This window comes from Melozone crissalis, unplaced genomic scaffold, assembly GCF_028551555.1.
Source record: "Melozone crissalis strain CALT ecotype California unplaced genomic scaffold, PUWL_Pcris_2 ptg000041l_1, whole genome shotgun sequence".
Classification (NCBI taxonomy): Eukaryota; Metazoa; Chordata; class Aves; order Passeriformes; family Passerellidae; genus Melozone; species Melozone crissalis.
Genome location: NW_026535819.1, coordinates 9,046,007 through 9,070,417, shown reverse-complemented (window position 1 = coordinate 9,070,417; position 24,411 = coordinate 9,046,007). Strand labels below are relative to the sequence as shown.

Below are 24,411 nucleotides of genomic sequence, written 5' to 3'. Positions count from 1 at the left end.
ATCCCATCCAGCCCTGCCCTCTGGCAGTGGGAGCCATTCCCTGTGTCTGTCCCTCCATCCCTTGTCCCCAGTCCCTCTTCAGCTCTCCTGGAGCCCCTTTAGAGGCTCTGAGCTCTCCCTAGAGCTTCTCTCCAGGCTGCACACCCCCAAAAATCTCTCAGCATTTTCAGGGTGCCGGGGGTGACCAGCAGAAAACCCCTTGGGGTCCTTAGCTCAGGATGGAGCCGGGAGCGAAGGCAAAGCGGAGCCGCGGAGCCGCAGAGGCCAGGCCGGGCCGTACCCAGAGCGCGGAGCCCGGCAGGGCGGCGGGGAGGAGGGGACGGGCCTGGGCCCGCCCTGCACTACAGCTCCCGGGGAGCCCCGCGCCAGACACGGCACTGCGACAGCGCCGCCACATCCCCGTGACAGGCCGTGACAGGCTGTGACATCGGTGTGACAACACCGTGACAACGCCGGGACAGCGCCGCGATATCGGTGTGACAGCGCTGGGACAGCGGCCCCGGGGGAGAACGGGCCGGGCCCCGCGCCCGCTGCCGCCGCCACCATGCAGGTGAGCCCCGGGACGGGACGGGCACGGCACTGCCGGCACCGGGAGACCTTCCTGGAACCCCGGAAATCCCCACGGAACACCGTGATTCCAACCCGGAACCCCTTAAATCCACCCTGGAAGCCCGTGATTCCCCCCTGGATCCCCTTAAATCCCCTCTGAAACACCAGAAATCCCTCTGGAATGCCGTGAATCCCTCCTGGAACCCCGTGAATCCCTCTGGATTCCCCTATTCCACCCTGGATCCCCATGAATCCATCCCGGAACCCCTTAAATCGCCTCTGCAACTTCGTGATTCCACCCTGGATCCCCGTGATTCCACCCTCGAACCCCGTGAATCCCCTTGGATCTCCTTAAATCCCCTTTATAACCCTATGATTCCACCCTGGAATCCCATGAATTCCTGCCTGGAACCCCTTAAATCCCCCTGAAACCCCATGAATCCACCCTGGAACCCCATGAATCCCCTTGGATCCCCTTAAATCCCCTCTGTAACCCCGTGAACCGCCCCTGGAACCCCAAGATTCCACCCTGGAACCCCATAAATCTTTGGAGATCCATGACTCCACCCTGGAACCCTGGAAATCTGCCCTGAAACCCCGTGATTCCCCCCCTGGAACCCCATAAATAATCCTGGAAGCCCCTAATCCCCCCCGGGACTATATGAATCCCCATCTGGAACCCCATGAATTCCCTCTGGAACCCCATGAATCCCCCTATAACTCCTTAAATCTCCCTGTAAGTGTCCAGGGTCGGGTTGGACAGGGCTTGGAGCAGCCTGGGATGGTGGAAGGTGTCCCTGCCCATGGCAGGGCTGGGACAAAATGAACTTTAGGATCCCTTATAACCCAAACCATTCCATGGTTCTATTTCATGTTTAGGGCTCCCAGCCCCCTGAAGCAGCAAGGCCTGGAGGGTGACACAGTCTTGAGGAGTATTCCACTCTGGGGACATTCTCGTAACCAGTGTGTCCCCAGTGTGGGGCTGCAGCTGGGGCTGTCCCGATTGGGTCAGGTTGCTGCAGCTTTATCCAAAATGTGGGATCAGACATCCCAGTTGGGCTGGAGCAGCAGGCTGGGATGCAGCCTGGCCCTGCTCTGTGCAGGCACCACTGGTTTTGCTAGAACAACCCCAAAAGTGCAGCAGCTCCTGCCCTAAATGCACCTTGAGCTCAGGAGATTTCCCAACAAGTTTTTGTTCCCGGTGTGAATTCCTGCGGGGGAGGAGCTGGGTGCAGCCTCACCTGCTCAATCCAATCCCTGCTGCAGGGCAGGTGGGGGAGGACAGGATCCCCTCCCTCTGAACAGCATCCCTCAACACCCTGGGACATTTCCCTGCTGGTGGTGGCTCTTCCCCGTTGGGAAGGACGCAGGGGTTTTTAGGATTTTGGCCTCTTGACCTTCACCCACCGAGAAATCTCTCTGTGGCATCGCTGTTGGCCCAAGGATCATTATTTTGGTGTCACACCCATGCTGGGCACCCCAAAAACATGTGGCTTCACCTCAGGCTGGGGCAACAGAGGGATGTTGTAGATCTCTGGAATAGGCTGCCCAGGGAAAGGGTGGAATCACCATGCCTGGAATTGTTCAGAAAACACAGAGAGGTGGCACTTGGGTTTAGTGGAGGCCTTGGCATGCTGGGGTAATATTTGGATTTCATTATATTCGGTAGCTTTTCCAAAGTTAATGACTCTGATTCTGCCCATCACTTCTGTCCCCCATCCCTAAAGCACTCACCTACTCCTTCTACCACCTGTGGGTGAAGCTTGTGAAGGAGAAATAGTTTCATTTAAAGGCTAATTATCATTAATCTGTGGCCAAAGGAGGCTTAAAAGGGTGAGCTAATTACATGTGCTAATGTGCTGTGGTAAGGAGGGCCGAGGGCTGTAATTGGAGCTGGGCTGTGGCCTGAACACCCACGGGCTGTTGGATGGTATTTCTGGCTGAGGCTGGTCCTGCTCCTGTCAGTCACCTCTGCTGGTGTTGGAAAAGGCAGGAAAGAGCAGCCAAACACGGATCTGTGCAGGAGAGGAGCAGCTGTGAGCTCCACAAACACCTCCTAGGGAGGTTCACCAAAGGGAGCACGAAAAACCCAGCAAAATTCCACCTTTGCAGCAAGATGGGGCAGCTGTGTGAGCTCTGCAGCTGATGTTACACAAGAGCAATTCCTGCTGCTCCTGTTTCACAGGGTGAAGGAGGAGGGGTGCTGCCTTTGCACGTCCTGGCAGTGTTGGGATTGATGCTCCTCTGCCAGGGAGGCACCCCTGGACCTGGTCCCTGTTGTTGGGTGGTCACACTTGTGGCTCTGGGTGCCTTGGTGGTTGGGTTTTTGGGTGTCCTGGCAGTGCAGGAGGTTTCAGTGCCCTGGGAGGGGAGAAGAGGCTCTGCCCACCAGCTTCCCCTCAGCCTCCACCTGTCCCCAGGGACCTTCCCTCCTCAAATCCATGTGGATGAAGTCCTGGATTTGTCTCTCATTGTCACAGGGGTAAACTGGCTTTTTGTCACAGCCCAGACACAGGAGCTGCTGCTGGGTGTGGGAATTGTCCTGCTGGAGCTCACAGGACAATCACAGCTCAGCGTGACTGTGATTGTCTGTGCAAGTTCCTCTTCCCGTTTCACAGCTGGGGAGAACCTTGCACCATTTGGGGACTCCCCAGCTGAGCAGGGCAGGGTGGGGGTGCAGGGCCTGCTGGCAGTGTGGGCACCCATCACCCCCAGGGCTCTGCCCTGCCCTTCCCTGGCCTCTGTTCCAGATGACCTTCTACTTCTCGGACACAGTCGTGCTGCTCTTCGACTTCTGGAATGTCCACAGCCCCACAGGTAGGCTGCCAGCCCTGGGACATCCATCCATCCATCCATCCATCCATCCCTGTCCCTCCATCCCTGTTCCTTCATCCATCCATCCATCCATCCATCCATCCATCCATCCATCCATCCCTGTCCCTCCATCCCTGTTCCTTCATCCTTCCTTCCATCCATCCATCCATCCATCCATCCATCCATCCATCCATCCATCCATCCCTGTCCCTCCATCCCTGTTCCTTCATCCATCCATCCATCCATCCATCCATCCATCCATCCATCCATCCATCCATCCCTGTCCCTCCATCCCTGTTCCTTCATCCTTCCTTCCATCCATCCATCCATCCATCCATCCATCCATCCATCCCTGTTCCTTCATCCTTCCATCCATCTGTCCATATCCATCCGACACTATCCATCCATCCCTCCATCCATCCCTGTCTATCCCGTCCAACCCCATCCATCCATCCATCCATCCTTCCATCCTTCCATCCCTTTCCTTCCATCCTTCCATCCCTTTCCTTCATCCTTCCATCCCTGTTCCTTCATCCTTCCATCCATCCCTCCATCCCCATCCCTCCATCCCCTCCCTGCAGAGCTCTGTGGGCTCCCAGAGCAGTTTTTGGCAGGACCTGCCCCTCTCAGCTGATCTGTGCAGTGCTCTGGGCATTCCCCAGGCAGGGCTTGATCCTCCCAAGCTGAGAGCAGCAGGCAGGGAGCTGTGTGAGGCCCCCCTCAGCCTGCCACCCCCCAGATCACTCAGGAATGGCTCAGCTTCCCACTTCCACACCTTCTGATTCTGTTTTTTCTCCCAACATCATATTTTAGCTCCCATGTTCATTGTGGAGTCAGTGCAAAGCTGTGTATTAGTTTCACAGCAGCCCTCTAGGACAAGAGGGCACAGCCTTCAGCTGAGCCAGGAGAAGTTTAGGTTTAGTTTATTCTCCAATTTCCTAAATTAAGAATCTAGGAGAAATTTCTTCATTGGAAGGGGCTGCCCAGGGAGGAGTCACTGTCCCTGGAGGTGTTTGAGGAGGGACTGGATTGGGCATTCAGTGCCATGGTCTGGGTGACAAAGTGCTGTTGGGTGAGCTCACAGGTTGGCCTTAATGATCTCAAACAGCTTTCCCAACCTAATTCTGTGAGTTAAAAAGCTAAACACACAGTTTCCTGACATTTAACAACCCTGCTGCCCAGCGCGGTGCCAGGAGCCCCCCACATTCCCCCATAGATATTCCCAAACCCCCCATGCCAGGCCCTGCTGTGTCCCTGTCACCCCCAGAACTCTCCCCGTGCATGGGCAGTGTTGGGGTGTCTCTCCTGCAGGGACCATGGCAGTGTTGGGGTGTCTCTCCTGCAGGGATGGTGCTCTCAGTGCTGGCGATCCCATGGCAGTGTTGGGGTGTGACGGTGGTCACAGAGGTCTTAGGATGAGGGAAGAGATGTAGATCTGACTCCATATTTTAGAAGTCTTGATTTATTATTTTAAGATATATATTAAATTAAAACTACACTAAAAGAATAGAAGAAAAGGTTCATCTCAGAAGGCTGGCTAAGCTAAGAATTGAAAAGAATGAATCAACAAAGGTTTGTGGCTTGGACAGAGAGTCTGAGCCAGCTGTGCTGTGATTGGCCATTAATTAGAAACAACCACATGAGACCAATCACAGATGCACCTGTTGCATTCCACAGCAGCAGATAATCATTGTTTACATTTTATTCCCGAGGCCTCTCAGCTGCTCAGGAAGAAAAATCCTAAGGAAAGGATTTTCATTAAAAGATGTCTGCAACATTGGGGTGTCTCTTGTGCAGGCATGGTGCTCTCAGTGCTGGTGATCCCATGGCAGTGTTGGGGTGTCTCTCCTGCAGGCATGGTGCTCTCGGTGCTGGTGATCCTGCTGCTCTCTGTGCTCTATGAGGCTGTGAAGATGGGCAAGGCCGTGCTGCTGCGGCGGGCGCTGCTGGCCCTGCCCCGCAGCCTCAGCCACGAGGCCCTGACCGAGCCCCAGGAGGAGGAACAGAGCGACCCCGCGCAGGGCAGGTACCCAGGGACCCCTGGCACCCCCCTGGGGGCTCGGGGATGGAGCTGTGGGGCCGTGGACAGCACAGGGGGGAGAAGGGCTGTGAGGAGGAGCTGTAGGCTGCCAGGGAAGAGGGCTGTGTACAGCCTGGGGGGCAGCCCAGCCCCTCCAGACCCTGCACAGGGCAGGTACCCAGGGACCCCTGGCACCTACCAGGCAGGACAGGGATGGCTCTGTGGCTCCACAACCAGAGGGGAGAAGGTCTGTGAGGAGGAGCTGTAGGGTGCAAGGGAGGAGGGCTGTGTACAGCCTAGGGCAGCCCAGCCCCTCCAGATCCCCTGGGAGGTGTCCAGGGTGGTGGCTAGAGGCTCATGTTCCCCTCCAGGGGTGGTTGTGCAGGGTGCAGGAGGGTCCTGCTGGTTCGGGGATGGGCACAAGCAGCAACTCAGTCCCCACAAGGCCCTGGCAGTTCCTTCCATTGGAGCCAAGCCCTAGGTTTTTCCTCTTGTATTTAATCCCAGGTCATTCCTGAGGCTGCTCTTCCTGCCAGCCCCATTGATTCTGGAGCAGGATTTCCCCCTGAGCTGCTGTTTGTGGCCCCCACCCCTCTCCCTGCTGCCCAGACCCCCTCTGGCCTCTCCAGGCTCCTGGTGGGAGGTGATTCCAGCTGTCCCAGCCCTCACTGATGGCATTTCCCCTCTCCTTGCCCAGGTGGTTCTGGTTCCACGTGGCCCAGACGCTGTTCCACGTGCTGCAGGTGGTGCTGGGCTATATGGTGATGCTGGCAGTCATGTCCTACAACGCCTGGATCTTCCTGGGGGCCATTGCAGGCTCCACCCTGGGCTACTTCATGGTGTACCCTCTGCTGGGCCGGGGCTAGAGCCCCCCAGGGTGGTGGCACACGTGTCCCACCTTCTGCTCCTTTGTCTGGAATAGCTGCTGTCACTTCTGTCTCTGTCCCCGTGCTCTGTGGGACACAGAACCCCAAGGACTTGCTGGGGCCCTGCTCTGGGGACAGGGAGCCCCATGGCCGTGCTGCCACTCAGCTGGTGGCTGTCCCCCGGCTCTCAGGGACCTTTGTCCGGGTGGTGACAGCAGGGACGGGGGCAGTGCTGGCATTTCCTCCCCTCCCTGCTTTTCAAGGAGGTTCATCCTGGCTGGGACAGGAATGACCCGGTGACTTGCTGGGGACAGGGACCCTCCTGCCCAGAGCTGCACCAAGCCCCTCTTCACACAGTGCCTTTGGGGACACTGGGGGTCCTGCCACCCCCACCCCGCTCCTGTGCTTCAGGGATGGGGCTGGAGCAGCCTCTGGTGTGGCTGTGCCAGGGGGAAATGCTGCTCCTGGTGCCTCTTGCTGCTTCCTCAGGACACCCCTTTGAATAAAATCATCTCAGCTCCACTCCTGCTTTGTGTCACTGCTGGCTGGGCTCAGGATGTGACACCCCTGGGTCTCACAGTGGGACTGGGGATCCCCAGCCCTGCCCAGGGAGGTGTTTCAGCAATAAGGAGAGGCTCCTCTGGCTTTAAATAAAGCTTTTCCATTTTATTAATTATTATAAGCATATCTTTAAACATTTGTATAACTTTCTTAATAAAATATCCTGGAAGAGACAGGTTTGAAGTTCACAGAGAAAGGCACTTTGAGGGGAGCCTCCCAAGACACTTTGGGGGCCCCCCTGAGTGGGTTAGGCTGGGCACAGGTGGGTGTTGGGGTGCTGGTCCCTGCTCCAGGTGTCACCCTCAGGGGTCCTGCAGACCCCCAGCACCTCCAGGGCTTTGGCATCACTGTGTGGGGCTGCAGCACTCCTGTCCCCATCACACATGGGAGGGGGTCAGCAACCCCCTGCTCTTTGCTCAGCCTGCACAGCAGATGCCAAAACCTGCAAAACTGGAGAAACCATCCATGGGAGCTGCTGAGGAGATGTGGAGGGCAAGGGCTGGGATCTCTCCACTGCACAGCAAGCTGAGCCTGGAATTATCCCAGTGCTGCCAGGCACAGCTGGGACACAGCCTGAGTGCCACCTTCCCTGTCCTGCCAGGCACAGCTGGGACACGGCCTGAGTGCCACCTTCCCTGTCCTGCCAGGCACAGCTGGGACACGGCCTGAGTGCCACCTTCCCCAGAGACTGAACTCTGAACTTAAAATAGCTCCTGAAATAGCTCCTAGGGGTGAGGGTGGCCGGGGGTGGGTGCTGTGAGCCCAGCCTGGGTACCAGGAGCCCAGTCTGGATGCTCTGAGCTCAGTCTGGAAGCTGCAAGCCCAGCTTGGATGCTGAGAGCTCTGGCTGGATGCTGTGAGCCCAGCCTGGGCACCAGCAGCCCATGCCTGTCCCAGCACTTTCTTCCTCAGTAGTGGCTCAAGCTCCCCAGCATTGCTGTCCCTGTCAGGTCCCTGTTTGCCATCAGGGACAGCAATTTGTCCCTGCAGTTCCTGCTCCCACTGGCACTCCTGGAGCTGGCCAGGTGGGGATGGCAGTGGGCAGGCTCCCAGAAACCCCCATGGATGGGTGGCAGTGGGCAGGCTCTGAGGAAACACCCCAGACTGGGGAAGGGACAACCCTGGGGACAGCCAGGAGTGTCCCATACACCCTCCCTCAGCAGGGCTAGTGCCAGCCCCCCCAGCAGCCCCAGGCACTGGTGTGGGGGGCAGATAAAGCTCTTCAGTAAAGCATCTCCTCAGTAGAAAGAAAATAAGGCAGAAGAAGGACAGAGCAGAGTGCAGGGGATGCCCCAAGCCAGGCTGGGGCCACCCCAGTCAGACCCATGGGGCTGTGGCAGTGGGACCCCCTTAGGCAGTAAGGTCTGGGTGTCCCCGTCCCCTCCCTCTCCCACAGTGCTGCTCTCCATCCCGGGGGTCCTGTCCCCCTCCCCCAGCCCCAGTGTCACCGGGGCCAGTCCATGGCAGGGGCTGGGGCTAGAACTCAGTCTGCACCCCCTCACCGCTCTCTGTGGTGCCCCTGGGCTCTCCTGGCTCCTTGTCACCGTGCTGGTGACGCGCTGCTGATGGGCTGTGCCCTCCGAGGGGTGCTGCTGTGACAGGGGGCACCTCGGCCTCTGCTGTGACATGGGACACCTCAGCCTCTGCTGGGACACGGGGCACCTCAGCCTCTGCTGTGACACCGGCTCGGGGGCTGGCCGGGGCTGCTGTGCCGTGTGGCACGCTGGGCACTGATGGGACATCAGCCCTGGGCACAGGGGATGCTGGCACGGATGACCTTGGTGTGACATGTGGCACCTCAGCCTCTGATGGGACGTCAGCTCTGGTCACAGATGCTGGGATGGAAGATCTTGGAGTGACGTGTGGCACCTCAGCCCCTGATGGGACATCAGCTGCAGACACGGGGGAAGCTGGCACGGATGACCTTGGTGTGACATGGGGCACCTCAGCCTCTGCTGGGACATCAGCTCTGGGCACAGGGGATGCTGGTGCAGGACATCTCCCAGTCCCTGATGGGACCTCAGCTCCAGGGACAGGTGACAGTGCTGGTGTGGCACACTGCCCCCCTGATGACACCTCAGCTCCAGGCACAGGGGGTGCTGGTGCAGGCCGGCGTGTCCCAGCTCCTGACGGGACCTCAGCTCCAGGGACAGGTGAGGATGCTGGTGTGACATGCTGTCCCCCTGATGACACCTCAGCTCCAGGGACAGGTGAGGACGCTGGTGTGACATGCTGTCCCCCTGATGACACCTCAGCTCCAGGGACAGGTGAGGACGCTGGTGTGACACGTTCTCTGCCCATTCCTGATGGGATCTCAGCTCCAGGTGCTGGTGCTGCCGCTGTGGCACAGCTCACCCCGTCCCCATCCCGGGCTGGGCCCTGCTGTGTGGCACCCCCTGCCAGCAGCACGCCCTCCTCGCTGGCCCCGCTGCCCTCGGTGCCGTTCATCAGCCGCTCCTCCAGCCTGGCGCCATCCTCCAGGCTCTGCTGTGCCAGCGCCTCCCGGATCTCCTGCACCGCATCCGGGGGGCTGGGGGGCACCCCGGGCCGTGCCTGCTCTGCCTGCCCTGCCTCAGGAGAGCCGGGCTGCAGCAGGGCCTCAGCCCCATAGGGCAGGGCCCCCTCGTCGTCCTGGATGACCGACACCACCTGCTTGGCCCTGCGGCGCCGCTCGGCCGCCGGCTCCTCGGGCTGCCCGCTGTACTCCTCGCTCCAGTCGATGGGCAGGCCCTCTCCCAGCAGGTGCAGGTTGGGATCGCTGTTGTGCATCACCATGCTGTCCCTGTACAGGTTGTGCTTGCGCTGCACGGCCGCTTCCTTCACAGCTGGGGACACGGAGGGACAGCTCAGGGGGCTGCGGGCACTGCCAGGCTGGGGCACCTCGGCCAGTCCTCCCCGGGGTGCTGGGAGAGGTGGCTGGAGCTGGGCAGGGGGGCAGCATCCCACCCTCTGCTCAGCCCTGCCAGGGGTCAGCCAGGTGGGAAAGCTGCTTCTGGGGGAGACCTCAGCACACTGTATGGGGTCAGCCCTCCTTACAGAGCCCCAGCACACTGTATGGGGTCAGCCCTCCTTACAGAGTCCCCAACACCCTGTATGGGGTCACTCCTATTTATAGAGTCCCCAGCAACCTGCACAGGGTCATCCCTTCTTACAGAGCCCCAGCACCCTGTATGGGATCACCCCTCCTTACAGAGTCCCCAATACCCTGTATGGGGTCACTCCACCTTGTACAGCCCTGAGCTGATCCCCTGAATGGAATCAGGGACCCCCCCAGCACCCTGCAGAGGGTCACATAGAGGGTCTCCACATACAGCCCCCAACACCCTATATGGGGTCACTTCACCTCATACAGCCCTGAGCTGATCCCCTAAATGGGATCACCTCTCATCAGAGACCCCCCAGCACCCTGCAGAGGGTCACCCCTTATTCATACAGCCCCCAGCACCCCACATGGGGTCACCCCCTCCTTATACAGCTCCCAGCATGGAGTTGCCCCTCCTGGTACATCCCCCAGCTGGCTCTGCATGGGAACACTCCTCCTTATCCAGCCCCTGTCATAGTGTGTCCCCAAAACCCTGTACAGCCCCCAAAATCCTGCAGAGGTCACCCTGTCCTCACAGAGCCCCCAGCACCCTTCAGGGGTCACCCCCTCCTCACACAGCCCCAGCACCCTGCAGAGGTCACCCTGTCCTCACACAGCCCCCAGTACCATGCAGACGTCACCCCCTCCTCTCCAGGTGCCACAGGACCCTGCAGGGGTCACCCCCTCCTCGGCAGGTGCCACAGAACCCTACCTTGCATGATGTCTTTCATCACTGACTGCAGCACCACCTCCTCGTAGGTGTTCTCCACCAGGATGAAGCTGGCAAAGTCCTCGAAGATCAGCTCCTGAAACTTGGCTAATTCCTGCCAGGGGAGAGGTGGCTCAGCCCAGCAGTTTGGGCTGGATGGATGCTCCAGCCCCTCCATAGGGATGGACAGTCCTTCCCTGCACCCCAAACCTTCCCCTCTTACCCCCTTGCAGGTGGGTGCCAGCTTTTTCAGCAGGAAGGGGATGGTGATCTGCAGTAGGGCCTCCCTGAAGAACTTCTTCCTCACAGTGCTGCTGTCATAGTCGAATTTCTGCAGGGTGAGAGGTGCCCCAGGTCACCCAGGGCTGTGGGCTGGCAGCCCCTGCCCATGGGCACAAACTCCTGAGATTTGTCCCCCAGCCCATTCACACAGACCCCTCTGGCCTCACATCCCTCTCTCCAGCTGTTCCCAGTGTTTCTGAGCCCGGGTAGGAGCCAGCTCCTCCACTGCTGGCTGCAGGAGGGTTTGGGGGCCAGTCTGAACCCTGGGGGGCTTTTACAGATGTGCTCAGAGGGGACCTGGCTCCTCCAGGTGATTTCCCAATGGCCTGCCCCCAGCAAAATCCATGAAACCCCTAAAAGACTTTTGAAATAGAAAATCCATGAAACCCCTAAAAGACTTTTGAAATAGAAAATCCATGAAAACCCTTAAAGAATTTTGAAATGGATAACATCACTGCTAGCCTCTTCCCTGGCCCTGGAACAAGGCCACCAAAGGCCTGACGCCCTGGCTCACTGTAGGAATGTGCCCCTTGTTGACAGAGTGACAAAACTATTGTTTGTTCCCTTAAAAAGGAAAGAAGCCCAGAAGTTTCTCTCCTGGATTAGGTGAAAAAAGCATCTCATAGGTGTGGGGGACTTCACCTCAAACTTAAGGATAGCTAATGGACAGGAGCCAAAAAGTCCCACCTGGGCAATTTATGAAACAGAAGAGAAAAAAGAATCCAATGGCTTTTGTGAGGTGTTTTATCAAGAGCAAGAACTCTTGCATCTAGATTAGTTTTTTTTCTATAAGGAGTTTGTTATTTTGCCTTTTATTAAAACCTTTTTGTTTCCAGAAGCCAAGCTGCTGATTTTATGCCTCCAAAGGTAGCTGAGCTATCTTGGGTGTGAAACAGACCTCCAAAAGCTTATGAGACAGCTCAGAAAAGCTCCTGTTTCAGCTCACCTTGAGCACCCTCTCGAGGATGCGCTGGATGGATTTGCACAGCTCGTCCTTGCCCTGCAGCTTGCCCAGCTCCTGGTGCAGCAGGGTCTCGAAGGTGTGCACAGCATCGTCCATTTGCTGTGGCCAGAGACACACGGTCAGCGTGGGGGGCATCCAAAGGGTGGCCAGGGGGCTCTTGGGGCAATGCCACACCGAGGTGAGACACAGCACAGAGCCCTGCACCGGTTTGGGGTGGAAGGGACCCTAAATTCATCCAGAGGGTGAATTCATCCATGGGCAGGGACATCTACCACTACCCCAGGGTGCTCCCAGCCCTGTCCAGCCTGGCCTTGGGCACTGCCAGGGATCCAGGGGCAGCCACAGCTGCCAGGGAAGAATTGCTCCCCAATATCCAACAGGCAAAGAGCCTTCACTCTGCACAAATCCCTGACCTCCCAGGATCAAGGCAGTTGGGAGAGGAGGTTGCTCAGAGCTCATCCCCTACACCCCACACCAGGTTAGGCTGGATCAGACCCCAGAACTGGTTCACTGGCCTTGCTGGTGCCAGTGGGCTCTGTGGCAAAGGGGCAGCTGTGCCAGGATGCCCAAGCCCACCATGGGCTCCAGACCAAAGAGGCAGCACAGACATCCCAACCTGGGCTCCCCAAACCTCTCTTCCCAGCCCAGGGGGACCAGGGAGGACCCTGATCCACATCCCACCTGTCTCATGTGAATCTGGGCCCTCTGCTTGAAGACAGACGTGCTGGAGACATCGAATCGCTGCTGCAGACCCTCCAGTTTCAGCTGGTCCATCTTCTCATAGCAGGACTGCATCTTCACGGGATGGAAGGCCAGGTGGGAGAGCTTCTCCATGTACTGGGGACAAAGCCAAGCTCAGCCTCTCCACGCACTCAGGGCAGGGACGTTCCACCCCTCATGAGTGGACTCTCCTCAGCCTGGGCTCTCCCAGTGCCGTCCACACTGGGGGTGGAAGCAGGACTGGCCCTGTCACCCCTGAGCTGGCAAGGAGCACCACCAGCACCTCCAGGTCTCACCTCCACCAGCTTCTCCAGGCCGCCCTCGTTGACCACGTTCATGTTCATGTCGGTGACCTCCTTGAAGAACACCTCCCGTGCCTCAGCAAAGCCCTGGCTCGTGGGGGTCATCAGGGCCTCCAGGATGGAGGAGATGTAGGGCTGCACGTGGTTACGGACACACACCTCTGCCTTGGGCAGGACAAAGGCTGGGAAAGAGCAGGGATGGGGATGGTGAGGCTCCTCTGTCCTTCCAGCCCTTCACATCACATCCCACACCCACCCCAGCAATGAGGAGCTGCCCCTGCTCCCAAAGCCCTCCAGGAGGAGTCTCCCCCTTTCACAGCAACACAAGGAGCTCCTGCAGGCTGCCCCTGCTCTGCCCTGAACCACCCACTGCCATGCCAGGGGGTTGTGGCATTCACATTCTCTGAACAGAGATATAATTCTCTCTCTCAGGTTTTCTCCTGGAGAAGCACAGAGAAAAAACAATTTTTATCTCTGCTTGCCGCTCCTAGTGTTTTGCACGTGTAGAATGTGATGGGAAGACTGTTTACCTGAAGGAATTGGGTAATTAGATTCTGTTGGAGATTATGTTAATTAGCATAGCAAGTCCAAGCTGTGTGGACTGTCAGTCCGCAGACAGTCATGAGTTTTTCAGTTAGTAGCAAGTATGAGATAATATAATGTAATGTAATGTAATGTAACGTAATGTAATGTAATGTAATGTAATGTAATGTAAAATATGATATGATATGATATGACATAATATAATATAATATAATATAATATAATATATTGATTTTTTTTTCACAAGTCACGAGTTTTTCAGTTAGTAGTAAGCATAATGTAATGTAATGTAATATACTATAATATAATATAATGTAATATAACATAATATAATATCTCTAATATAGTTATAATGTAATATAATACAGTTTAAATAAAGTGAATGTTCAGCATTCTGAACCAACAGAGCCAGATGCTAATCATTCCCTGCCCCAGGGGTCAGCTTTTTTTACTATAGGGGATGACTGCCCACCTTGTTTCTCTATAGGGGGTGACTGCCCACCTTGTCCCCCACCCCTGGGACGATGCCAGTGGGGACATGACCCCCCAAGGGTGCCAGGGGCTGTGCTGCACCCCAGGAACAGCCCCCCAGGAGCCATGGGCACACCCACACGTGCCAGGGCACCCCTGTACCTCGGATCTTGCTGGCCAGGTGCTCCTTGGAGGTGATGATCTGGTCCATGTCCGTGCGGATGGTGCTCTCCAGCTGCGGCCGCTCCTGCTCACATCTGGCCACAGCTGCATCGTACTGGGCCTTGGCCAGCTCATAGACCATCCTATAGACAGCATCTGACACCTGGGGGCACAGGGGGGGGTCAGAGACCCTCCAGCTGCACCCCAAACAGTGCCTGCAGCTCCAGATGGCCGCAGGACATGCTGAGCCCTGACAGGACCCCTCCCCACAGCCTGCCAGGGGTTTCCACACCAGGGACCCTCCAGCAGGGTGAGATGGAGCTCCTGCAGTGCAGGCTTCCAAGTGGTGCTGGAGGGGCAGAGAGGTGAGTGCTGCCTCCATCAGGCAACCTGCCCCATACAGGGCTGGGGATGCTGCAGGTCTGGAAATGCTGCAGGTCTGGGGATGTTGCAGGTCAGGGGATGTTGCAGGTCTGGAAATGCTGCAGGTCTGGGGATGCTTGGGGAGGCTGCAGGTCTGGGAATGCTGCAAGTCTGGGGGTGCTGCAGGTCTGGGGATGCTGCAGGTTTGGGGATGCTGCAGGTCTGGGGACACTGGTGGTCCAGGGACAGTGGTGGTCCAAGCAGGAGAGCCCCAGCCCACCCTGAAATCTGTTCCCTGCCCTGTTCTCCCTCCCTGGGCTCCCAGAGCCAACCTCCTGAGCAGGATGGAGCCACTCGCTGAGGCTTCACTCTCACTTTGCAGCCAAAGCTGCGATTTTGGGGCTGGCAGGATGCAGAGCCCTCCCCTCCTCCCTCCTCCCCAGCCACAGCCGCTATTGGAAAAGCAGCGTTTGTGTGTTTTCAGGCCGCTCAAGCGGCCCATTACGAGCCTGGTGGTAATTATCGGGGTTTAAGGTTTTAACAGGCAGCTCTGAAGAGCCCTCAGTCTTTCGCAAGGGTTTGGGCCGGATTTAGCCCGCGCTGCTCTAAAAATGGCTCGCTAAATTTAGCCGGGACAGGCTTGGCTCCGGGGCTGGGCTTCCTCCTGTTTGCTCGGCTGGCCCCAGGCGGGGCTGGGCAGGGGCACTGAAAGAGCTTGAAAAATCCACTCTGGAGAAAGGACGGGTTCTTTGGAAGGGGCCGGGAGAAGGGGGCAGAGAAGCCGGTGGGCACCGAGCCCAATGGGGAAGGGAGGTGGGCACCGAAACCAGCGGGGAAGGGAGGTGGGCAGAGAACCCAGTGGGGAAAGGAGGTGGGCACCGAACCCAGCAGGGAAGGGAGGAGGGCATTGACCCCAGCGGGGAAAGGAGGTGGGCAGAGAACCCAGTGGGGAAGGGAGGTGGGCACCGAGCCCAGGGGGAAGGAGGATCCCCAAGCCGGGTGTGCGGGCACGGGGAGGGCAGGGACGGGGAAGGGAGGTGGGCGCCGAACCCAGGGGGGAAAGGAGGCTCCCCAAGCTAGCTCTGCAGCAATGGGGAGGGCAGGGACGCTGGGGACCCCCCGGCAGCCCCAGCCCCACACCTGGATCCAGGTCCGCTGGCGCTCCGGGGCTTTGCCCTTCAGCCGGGGCCCGATGGTGCTCCTGAGCTCGGGGAGCAGCTCCTCCATCACCAGGTTGCTCAGGACCTGTGGAGGCAGGAGGTTTTTGGGGAGCCTGCTGAGTTCCCCCCAGCCCTGGGAGCCCGGTTTGGGGGCGCGGTGCCCACCTGGGTCTCGTTGCCGCAGAGCATGTCCCAGGTGCCGTACTGCTCCTTGGACTGCCGGTACATGCGGATGGCGTCCGTGAAGGCGGGAGCCTCCACCCGGGAGTCCTCCGAGATCCCTGCGGAGGGGACACGGCTCAGCTGCCTGGAATTGGGAGGGAGGGGCGGCCCAGCGACCCCAGCCCACCTCTGTGTGCTCCCCCACACCCCCGGACCCGGGCAAGCCCCCAGGGCTGTCACCAGGATTGGGGATGGTGTCCCCAGGCACTGCCCCTGACAGGGTGGGGGACAGCAGGGGGCTCCTGATATAACCAGAGTGATCCAGTCCGGAGCCACCCCGAGGGCAGGGAAGCTGAGTAGGATGGGGGCTCAGTGACCCCAAAATGGTGCATAGGGAAATGGGGGCTCAGTGACCCCCAAATTGTTCAGGGGTGTCTGGGGGCTCAGTGACCCCAAATGGTGCACAGGGACCTGGGGTCTCATGACCCCAAAATGGTGCATGGAGGCTCAGTGACCCCAAATGGTGCATGGGCAAATGGGGGCTCAGTGACCCCTCATGGTGCACAGGGATCTGGGGGCTCACTGACCCCAAAGGGTGCATGGGGACCTGGGGACTCAGTGAGATCTAAAGGCACAGCAGGAAGAACTTGGCAGGATGGAGGCTCAGTGACCCCCAAATGGGGCACAGGGACCTGGGGGCTCAGGGACTCTCGATGGTACACAAGGGCCTGGGGGCTCAATGAGTTCCAAAGGCACAGAAGAACAGAGGTTGGGTAGGATGGGGGTTCAGTGACCCCAAAATGGTGCACAGGGATCTGGGGGCTCACTGACCCCATATGGTGCACGGGGAAATGGGGGCTCAGTGACCCCAAATGGTGCACATGGATCTGGGGGCTCAGTGAGCTCCAAAGGCACAGCAGGAGCAGGGGTTGGGGAGGATGGGGGCTCAGTGACCCCAAAATGGTGCACATGGATCTGGGGGCTCAGTGACCTCAAATAATGCACAGGGAAATGGGGGCTCACTGACCCCATATGGTGCATGGGGAAATGGGGGCTCAGTGAGCTCCAAAGGCACAGCAGGAGCAGGGGCTCACCAGGATGGGGATTCAGTGACCCCCAACCCCACACAGCACCCAGCTGGGGGGCTGCAGTCAGAGGGGCCCTGGGGGGGGGCAGCGAGGCTTGGAAGGAAGAGGAAAGTGGCCAAGAGGCCTCAGGAGTGAGTCAGGGCCAGGCTGTCCCGGGTGAGTCACTGCAGCACGAGGGGAGCTCGGGCGTCACCCCCAGCCAGCAGGAGGGGCAGGGCTGGGAGCCTCCACAGCCAGGAGATGGGCACAGCAGGCACATGTGCCACATGTCCCCTGCCTTGTCCCTGCCTGTCCTGGCTGTGCAGGTCCCTGCCAGACAGGGAAACAGCCCTGGGACAGAACCCTGCAGCCCAGCTCCCCTCCCCATGCCCCAAGGAGGGGATCAGGATGGGATCTGAGCCTGCTGGGAGGCTCGAGGGGATCATCCCTGCACTGCTGACACCTTCCACAGCACCTGGCAGTGCTGGGGACACTGCTGACCTGTCCCACAGCACCTGGCAGCGCTGGGGACACTGCTGACACATCCCACAGTACCTGGCAGGGCTGGGGACACTGCTGACCTGTCCCACAGCACCTGGCAGCGCTGGGGACACTGCTGACACATCCCACAGCACCTGGCAGCGCTGGGGACACTGCTGACACATCCCACAGCACCTGGCAGCGCTGGGGACACTGCTGACCTGTCCCACAGCACCTGGCAGCGCTGGGGACACTGCTGACACATCCCACAGCACCTGGCAGCGCTGGGGACACTGCTGACCTGTCCCACAGCACCTGGCAGGGCTGGGGACACTGCTGAGATGTCCCACAGCACCTGGCAGGCCTGGGGACACTGCTGACCTGTCCCACAGCACCTGGCAGGGCTGGGGACACTGCTGACACATCCCACAGTACCTGGCAGGGCTGGGGACACTGCTGACCTGTCCCACAGCACCTGGCAGGGCTGGGGACACAGCCAGGTGTCCAGGAGGGACAGCCCAGGGCAGTGAGCAGATCTTTCCCAGTGCACACAGATTTTTCTAAGGTGATTACAATTAACTCCAAGCCTAAGCAGCTTTTGCTAAGGGGCAGCTTAATAATCAGGGGAAAAAAAACCACTGAGAAAGTAAAATCTGCTCCTTTCTCAGTCTTTGATGGGAGCCAGAGCTGGGCTGAGCTTCCAGGGGTTGGAGCTGCTCCATCCATGGGAGCAGGTGGGACAATCCTCACCTCCTGTCCCTGCCAGGCCTGGGGCAGGATTTGCCTCCCAAGAGCCTTCCCAAGGTCACTCGCTCCAGGCTGAGCCTGCAGGGGACATCCCTGAGTTTGTCCCCAGCCCTGTGCCCTGTCCTGGTGCAAGAAGCCTCTGTGCCACTTCCCAGGGCAAATTTAGTGAGTTTCCTTCATTAATGTGGGTAAAGGACCTGGAGGGACAGGACACAGGGAATGGCTCCCACTGCCAGAGGGCAGGGATGGATGGGATATTGGGAATTGGGAATTGTTCCCTGTGAGGGTGGGCAGGCCCTGGCACAGGGTGCCCAGAGCAGCTGTGGCTGCCCCTGGATCCCTGGCAGTGCCCAAGGCCAGGCTGGGCAGGGCTGGGAGCACCTGGGACAGTGGGAGGTGTCCCTGCCATGGCAGGGGTGGGATGGGATGGGATTTAAGATGCCTTTTAACTCAAACCATCCTGAAACAAGGGCAGGAGCCCTTGGGGTGGGCACTGTCCAGCCCCAGGTGACACCAAGGGACAGTTTTGGAGCAGCCAGGGGCTGCAGGGACACCAGGCTGACCCTGTCTGTGTGAGGAACAGAGCTGCACATCCCCAGTCCCTACAGAGGAGCTGCTGTTACACAAACACAGTCTGAGACAGGGAGCTGAACATTCCCACACCAATCACAACCAGAGGCAGAAACAGAGCCTCTAATTTAGGGGAGAAAAAAAAAAACCCAACAACCTAAAGTGCTCTCCAACAACAAAAGAGCCTTCATGGAATATGAAACAGGATCCTGGAGCTCCCAGGAGCAGGAAGAACAAAGTCACAGACAAATCCAGGCTGGAGGAATGCAGCACCGAGCCCTCCCTGGCCACTGCCCACTTGGGAAGGCTTTTCCATCACATGCTGAGGAGGAGGAGAGGGAGGAGAGGATTTTCTGGCTGGCACAGGGGGTGGTGGAGGGGCTCCCACCTCCCCTGTGTCTCACAGCAGCACCCAGCAGGTGGGAGGGGAATTAGAGATGAAAATTGGGGGTTTGTTAGCAGGAGATCAATTCCTCTTTTATCCAGAGCTGGTTTTGCTCACAGCTGCTGCTCCAGCCAGCACGGGGGGTTCTGGGGGGCTGAGCTCCCCCAGAAATGATCCTCAAGGGGATGAGGGGCCACAGCACCCAGCCCCACACAAAGGAGGGGGCACATTCAGCCCAATGAGCTCAGACACCCCCAGCACAAAATAAAAAGGAGATTTTTTTCAGATTTAATCCAATGTGGGGGGATGGAAACCCTCAGTGAAACCCAGACTCCAGATCCCACCCTATCACAGCAGCTCTGACAAAACTGAGGCAAAACTGAGGCAAAATTGAGGCTACCCAGAGTTCCCAGGAATGAAATAAACATTTAGACACTGGGCAGAGTCTAAAATGCCCACTAAACACCTGATTCTGAGCAGGTTTCAGCTCTGGCACCGCCTTCCTCAGGAAATTTCTCACCATCCCAAGCATGGCCAGGACTTGGGGCTCAGCCCAGGAGTGCCCAGGCCACAGCCAAGCAGGAAAATCGTGTTTTCCTGCCAGAGTATCACTGGTGTGGGAGGCAGGTCCTGCCTCCACCCAGCTGCACTGCCCTGCACCCCTGCCCAGAGCCCTGCACCCTTGCCCAGAGCCTGGCACCCCCTGCCCTGCACTCCTGCCCACAGCCCTGGCAGCCCTCAGGAGGATTTTGGGTTTTGGTGATTTTAATTAACAAATATTTTCTCCCTCAGGGTGGGAAATGGGCATCAAGTCAGCTCTGGAGCCACCTCTGTGCAGGCTCTTGGTAATAGTTCCTCATGGGCAGAGGATGGAGCTGGGCACAGGGATGCTCCAGGGAGCTGGGGGTGATGCTGGCATTGATGAGATGCTCATTCATGGAATCCCAGACTGGTTTGGGTTAAAAGGAACCTTAAAATCATTCTGTCCCACCCCCTCCTGTGGGCAGGGGCATGTCCCACTGTCCCAGGGTGCTCCCAGCCTGGCCTTGGGCACTGCCAGGGATCCAGGGGCAGCCACAGATTCTCTGTGCCAGGGTATCACACCCTGCCAGGGAACAATTCCTCATTCCCAATATCCCATCCAGCCCTACCCTCTGGCAGTGGGAGCCATTCCCTGTGTCCTGTCCCTCCATCCCTTGTCCCCAGTCCCTCTCCAGCTCTCCTGGAGCCCCTTCAGGACCTCCCTGGATCCTTCTCTGTAGCCACATCCCACAGAGAAAAGCAAGGCATAATTCTTCCCAAGAATATTTCTGTGTTTTTCCTTTCTCTGAGGAAGGAAACCCAGAGAATGTGGGGTTCAGAGAATGTGAAACCCAGAAATATTCTTGGGAAGAATCATGCCTTGCTTTTCTCTGTGAAATGTGGCTACACTTCCCTTCTCCAAAGTTCCTCAACAACTCCCACCCAACTCCTCCTCATGAGCTGCAATCCATCCCCTCTCCCAGAGCCCTCAGCAGGTGCCTGTGGAGCAGGAGGTGGCTCAGTGTCCCCAGGTGTCACCCACCGTTGTTGCAGTGCCGCACGCAGTCCTGGAACACTGCCCGCCACTTCTCCTGCTCCTTGCCCGTCATCACACAGAAATAGTAGTGCCTGGCATAGGGGTGCCACAGCACCAGGGGGAAATCCGTGGGGCACTTCAGGATGGGAGAGTGCCCAGATTTCGGTGTCACACCTGTGGGAAAGCGGGGGTGGTGTCAGGGGGAGAGGGGGACGGGCAGGGATGCGGAGGCTGCAGGGTTGGGGGAGTCCAGCAGGGACACACAGACCCTGCAGCTCCTTCCCAGGCCTTTGTCGGGAGTCGTTAAAAAATGCCAAAAAAGCCTCATTTTTTCTCAAAAGGAAATAAAAATGAAATTTGAGAAGTAAAATTAAAAGTAATTAAAAATCATGTGGCTGTCACAGAGTCATGGACACATTTTCCTTCCTATTTTCCTTCCTATTAATTTCTTTCCTATCTATCCATCTATCCTTCCTTCCTTCCTTCCTTCCTTCCTTCCTTCCTTCCTTCCTTCCTTCCTTCCTTCCTTCCCTACAACCCCACTACCCAAAACCACCACTTCCCAAAGGTGCCCAGAAAAAAAACCAAAAACCAAAAAAAATATCCCAAAAACCCCCATTCCTGAATGTCCTCAAGGATGCTACACCCAAACCCCACTTTTTCCAGAAGGCCCTCAGGGATTCTACACCCTAAAATGATCCCTTCCAGCATCCCTGGGATGCTGCACCCTAAAACAGCCTCTTCCCAGAGGTCCCCAGGAATGCCACACCAAAACTACCCCTTCTAAAAGCTCTTCAAGGATACATCCCAACCCCATGTTTTCCAAAAGGTCCTCAGGGATGCTACACCCCAAACTCACCCTTTCCAGTAGGTTCCCAGGGATGCTACACCTCAAATCTGCCCCTTCCAGAAGTTTTTTAAAGATGCCACACCCCAAACCCACCTTTTCTAGAAGGTTCCCAGGGATATAACACCACAAAATCACCCTTTTCTGAAAGCCCTCAGGGATGCTATGCCCCAAAATCACCTTTTCCAGTAGTTCCCAGGGATGCTATACCGCAAATCTGCCCCTTCCAGAAAGGCTTTATGGATGCTGCACCCCAAACTCACCCTTTTCTGAAGGTTCCCAAGGATATGACACCCCACAATCACCTTTTCTGAAGCCCCTCAGGGATCACACCCCCAAACCCACCCAAAGGTCCCCACAAGGGCCCTCACCAGGCAGGCTGTTGTTGACCAGCTCCAGGTACTGCTCCACGGAGGTGAGGACCTTGTAGCCAGCACTGTTGACCAACACCCGGGGCGGCTGCTCCCGCTCATAGGCCTGAGCAGGAGAAATGGTCATGGATGGGTGTCCCCTGGGGTGTCCCCTGGGGTGGACCCTGCTGGGGATGGGTGAAAGGGGGGCTGTCCTCACCAGTTTGTTCTCGTAGAGGACCAGCCCGTAGTTGTGGGGCACCACGCAGAAGCGGTTCCTCCACTTCTTGTTCTCCTCGATGTACTGGAAGATGTTGCCTGAGTAGATGACGTGGTCCTCCAGTGGAACCTGCAGGGAGGGGACAGCACAGGTGTCCTAGACTGCCAAGCAATGTGTGTTCTGTCACCATCTGTCAGAGCTGGGGCAGTTCTCTGCTGTCCATGGGGCAGTTGTTTCTTTCTCTCTCCCACAGCCAACCCTCCCTCCAGGAGATCTCTGCTCTCCATGGCCACTGAGTGTCCCTGCAGGGCTGATCCCATTCCAGCATCCCATGGGGAGATGCTGCGCCCAGGGGAGGAGCCAAGCATTCCTGCCTGGATCCAATCTGAGCCTGGCACAGCACAGCAGCCTTTGCCCCCTGCATTGCCAGAGGAGCAGCTTTCTGCTGCCCTGCATGGCCAGAGGGAGCCCAGGCCCATCTGCAGCAGCCCTGGAGCTGCAGAGGAAAACTCCCCCCTTGTGCAGGATCCCTGCTGCAGCAGAGCCACAGCTGGCACTGCAGGAGGGCTGAGCCCCCCTGGGATGGGGCTGGGACACCTCCCTGACACACAGGGGGGCAGGCTGGATTCAGTGGTTTGTTTTCTTTTTTTATACTATTTCATTTGTATTTTAATTTTTATAGTAAAGAACTGTTATTCCTGCTCCCATACCTTTGCCTGAGGGTCCCCCTTAATTTCAAATTTCTAATAATTCAGAGGGAGGAGGTTTGCATTTTCCATTTCAAGGGAGGCTCCTGCCTTCCTTAGCAGACACCTGTCTGTTCAAACCTAGACAATAGGGGACAGCTCTGCCCTGGGGAGCTCAGTGAGGTCCAGTCATGGCGGTCTGGGTGGGTGTTTCTTCTCCAGGCCCGTGCTGAAGGTCTCCACTGCATCACCTCCCACAGCAGCACAAATTTTGGTGCCTGAATTGGTGCATTTGGGAGATGCTTTGAGGGGCATCACAGGCACAGGCCTAGAAAAGCTCTGAGGGGTGGCTCATCCAGCACATGGTGGTGACACCTCTGGTCACACCTCTGTCCCTGGAATCTCCCCCAGGGACACACCGAGCTCAGCTGACCCCTCCAGCTCCCCTCGCGGAGTGGAAGGTTGGAGCTGAGCTCTCCAGCAGCTGTTCCCAGCCCCAGCTGGAATTTCCCTGCCTTGGGGCAGGGGGAGGATGTGTGCCACTGCTGCCAGAAGGTCCTGCCAGGGGCAGCTGCAGGTGGGAGGCATCAAGCCCTGCCCAGCAGGGTCTTCTGATGGGACAGGGCAGAGGAAAAGCACAAAGTCACCCCACAAAAGATGCTCAGATGCTCTGGACTTCACTGGGAACAGTGATTTTTAGTGGATTTTGGGAAGGAATTGTTCCCTGGCAGGGTGGGCAGGCCCTGGCACAGGGTGCCCAGAGCAGCTGTGGATGCCCCTGGATCCCTGGCAGTGCCCAAGGCCAGGCTGGACAGGGCTGGGAGCAGCCTGGGACAGTGGGAGGTGTCCCTGCCATGGCAAGGGTGGGATGGGATGAGCTCTAAGGTCCTTTCCAACCCAAACATTCCATGATTCCATGCCAGGATTCCATGCCAGGACCAGGCCAAGGACACCCAGTGCCCCCCAGGCTGTGCAGCCCCTCCCCAGCTCGCGTTTGCACCATCCCAAACACAGCCTGCCTGAGGGAGCCAACAATTCGTCCCAGGAATTTTTATGACCCCAGGAACATAAACAAGAGCTGAGAGCTCTCGTGAGGGCTGGAGCGTGCAGCAGCCGCCTCTTCTGCTGTGGCCACCCACCCTGCACCATGGTGGCCTCCAGCAGGGACCAGCCAGGGCTTGGATCCCACCCTGCCCCAGCAGGCACTGCCAGGACCCTGGGAGGGCATGGGCAGTACATGGGACATGTCCCAGTGGCACTGTCAGGACCCTGGAAGCGGCTGGGCAGTACATGGGACATGTCCCAGTGGCACTGCCAGGACCCTGGAAAGGCATGGGCAGCACATGGGACATCCCAATGGCACTGCCAGGACCCTGGGACAGGCTGGGCAGCACATGGGACATGTCCCAGTGGCACTGCTGTGTCCCTAGGAGGGGCTGGGAAGCAGACAGGACACTGAGCAGGAGGAATTCCTATTTCTACACGGGGTTTTTTCCAAGACTTGCAGTGTCCCTGACCTCCTCACCTCACTGCTGTCCCTCAGACATTCCTGGGCTGCTTGCTGGAGCTTTTGGATGAAGCAACCAACCTGGGGATGGAGGCACGTCCTGGGGGGGATGAAGGCATCTGAGGCACCCAAGGGTGCTGAGGACACCAGGAACCTCCACTCCTTTGTTTTTCTAACACACCCAGGCCCAGGGAGGTCCCTGAGGAGATGGGACGTGTCCTGGTGCCTGGGCAAGGTGTCACCTCCATGGGTGGGTCAGGGACA

At 58.0% G+C, this 24,411-nt stretch overlaps 2 protein-coding genes across 3 annotated transcripts in view; one reads left to right on the top strand and one right to left on the bottom strand.

Annotated features, from left to right (window-relative positions):
- The first annotated feature begins 449 nt into the window (after nucleotides 1-449).
- Nucleotides 450-6,671, top strand: SLC31A2 (solute carrier family 31 member 2). The gene is made up of 4 exons (XM_054284028.1): nucleotides 450-550; nucleotides 3,300-3,366; nucleotides 5,218-5,389; nucleotides 6,081-6,671. Exons 1-4 carry the CDS (start codon nucleotides 545-547, stop codon nucleotides 6,247-6,249), a joined length of 414 nt encoding a protein of 137 aa, XP_054140003.1. The 5' UTR covers nucleotides 450-544; the 3' UTR covers nucleotides 6,250-6,671.
- A 1,127-nt stretch (nucleotides 6,672-7,798) lies between these two features.
- Nucleotides 7,799-24,411, bottom strand: part of NIBAN2 (niban apoptosis regulator 2) — a 37,307-nt gene continuing 20,694 nt past the window's right edge. The window contains exons 3-16 of one of the 2 annotated variants that reach the window (XM_054284022.1): nucleotides 21,955-22,083; nucleotides 21,756-21,861; nucleotides 20,544-20,711; nucleotides 15,734-15,849; nucleotides 15,549-15,653; nucleotides 14,046-14,208; nucleotides 12,864-13,051; nucleotides 12,529-12,684; nucleotides 11,830-11,946; nucleotides 10,825-10,932; nucleotides 10,605-10,716; nucleotides 8,887-9,635; nucleotides 8,473-8,829; nucleotides 7,799-8,418 (exon numbers count right to left, since the gene is read on the bottom strand). In XM_054284022.1, coding sequence (XP_054139997.1) covers nucleotides 8,287-8,418; nucleotides 8,473-8,829; nucleotides 8,887-9,635; nucleotides 10,605-10,716; nucleotides 10,825-10,932; nucleotides 11,830-11,946; nucleotides 12,529-12,684; nucleotides 12,864-13,051; nucleotides 14,046-14,208; nucleotides 15,549-15,653; nucleotides 15,734-15,849; nucleotides 20,544-20,711; nucleotides 21,756-21,861; nucleotides 21,955-22,083 — 2,706 coding nt within the window. In that variant the 3' untranslated portion in view covers nucleotides 7,799-8,286. Of the gene's footprint in view, nucleotides 8,419-8,472; nucleotides 9,636-10,604; nucleotides 10,717-10,824; nucleotides 10,933-11,829; nucleotides 11,947-12,528; nucleotides 12,685-12,863; nucleotides 13,052-14,045; nucleotides 14,209-15,548; nucleotides 15,654-15,733; nucleotides 15,850-20,543; nucleotides 20,712-21,755; nucleotides 21,862-21,954; nucleotides 22,084-24,411 lie in introns of both variants that reach the window. The other variant, XM_054284021.1, reaches the window with a different exon arrangement.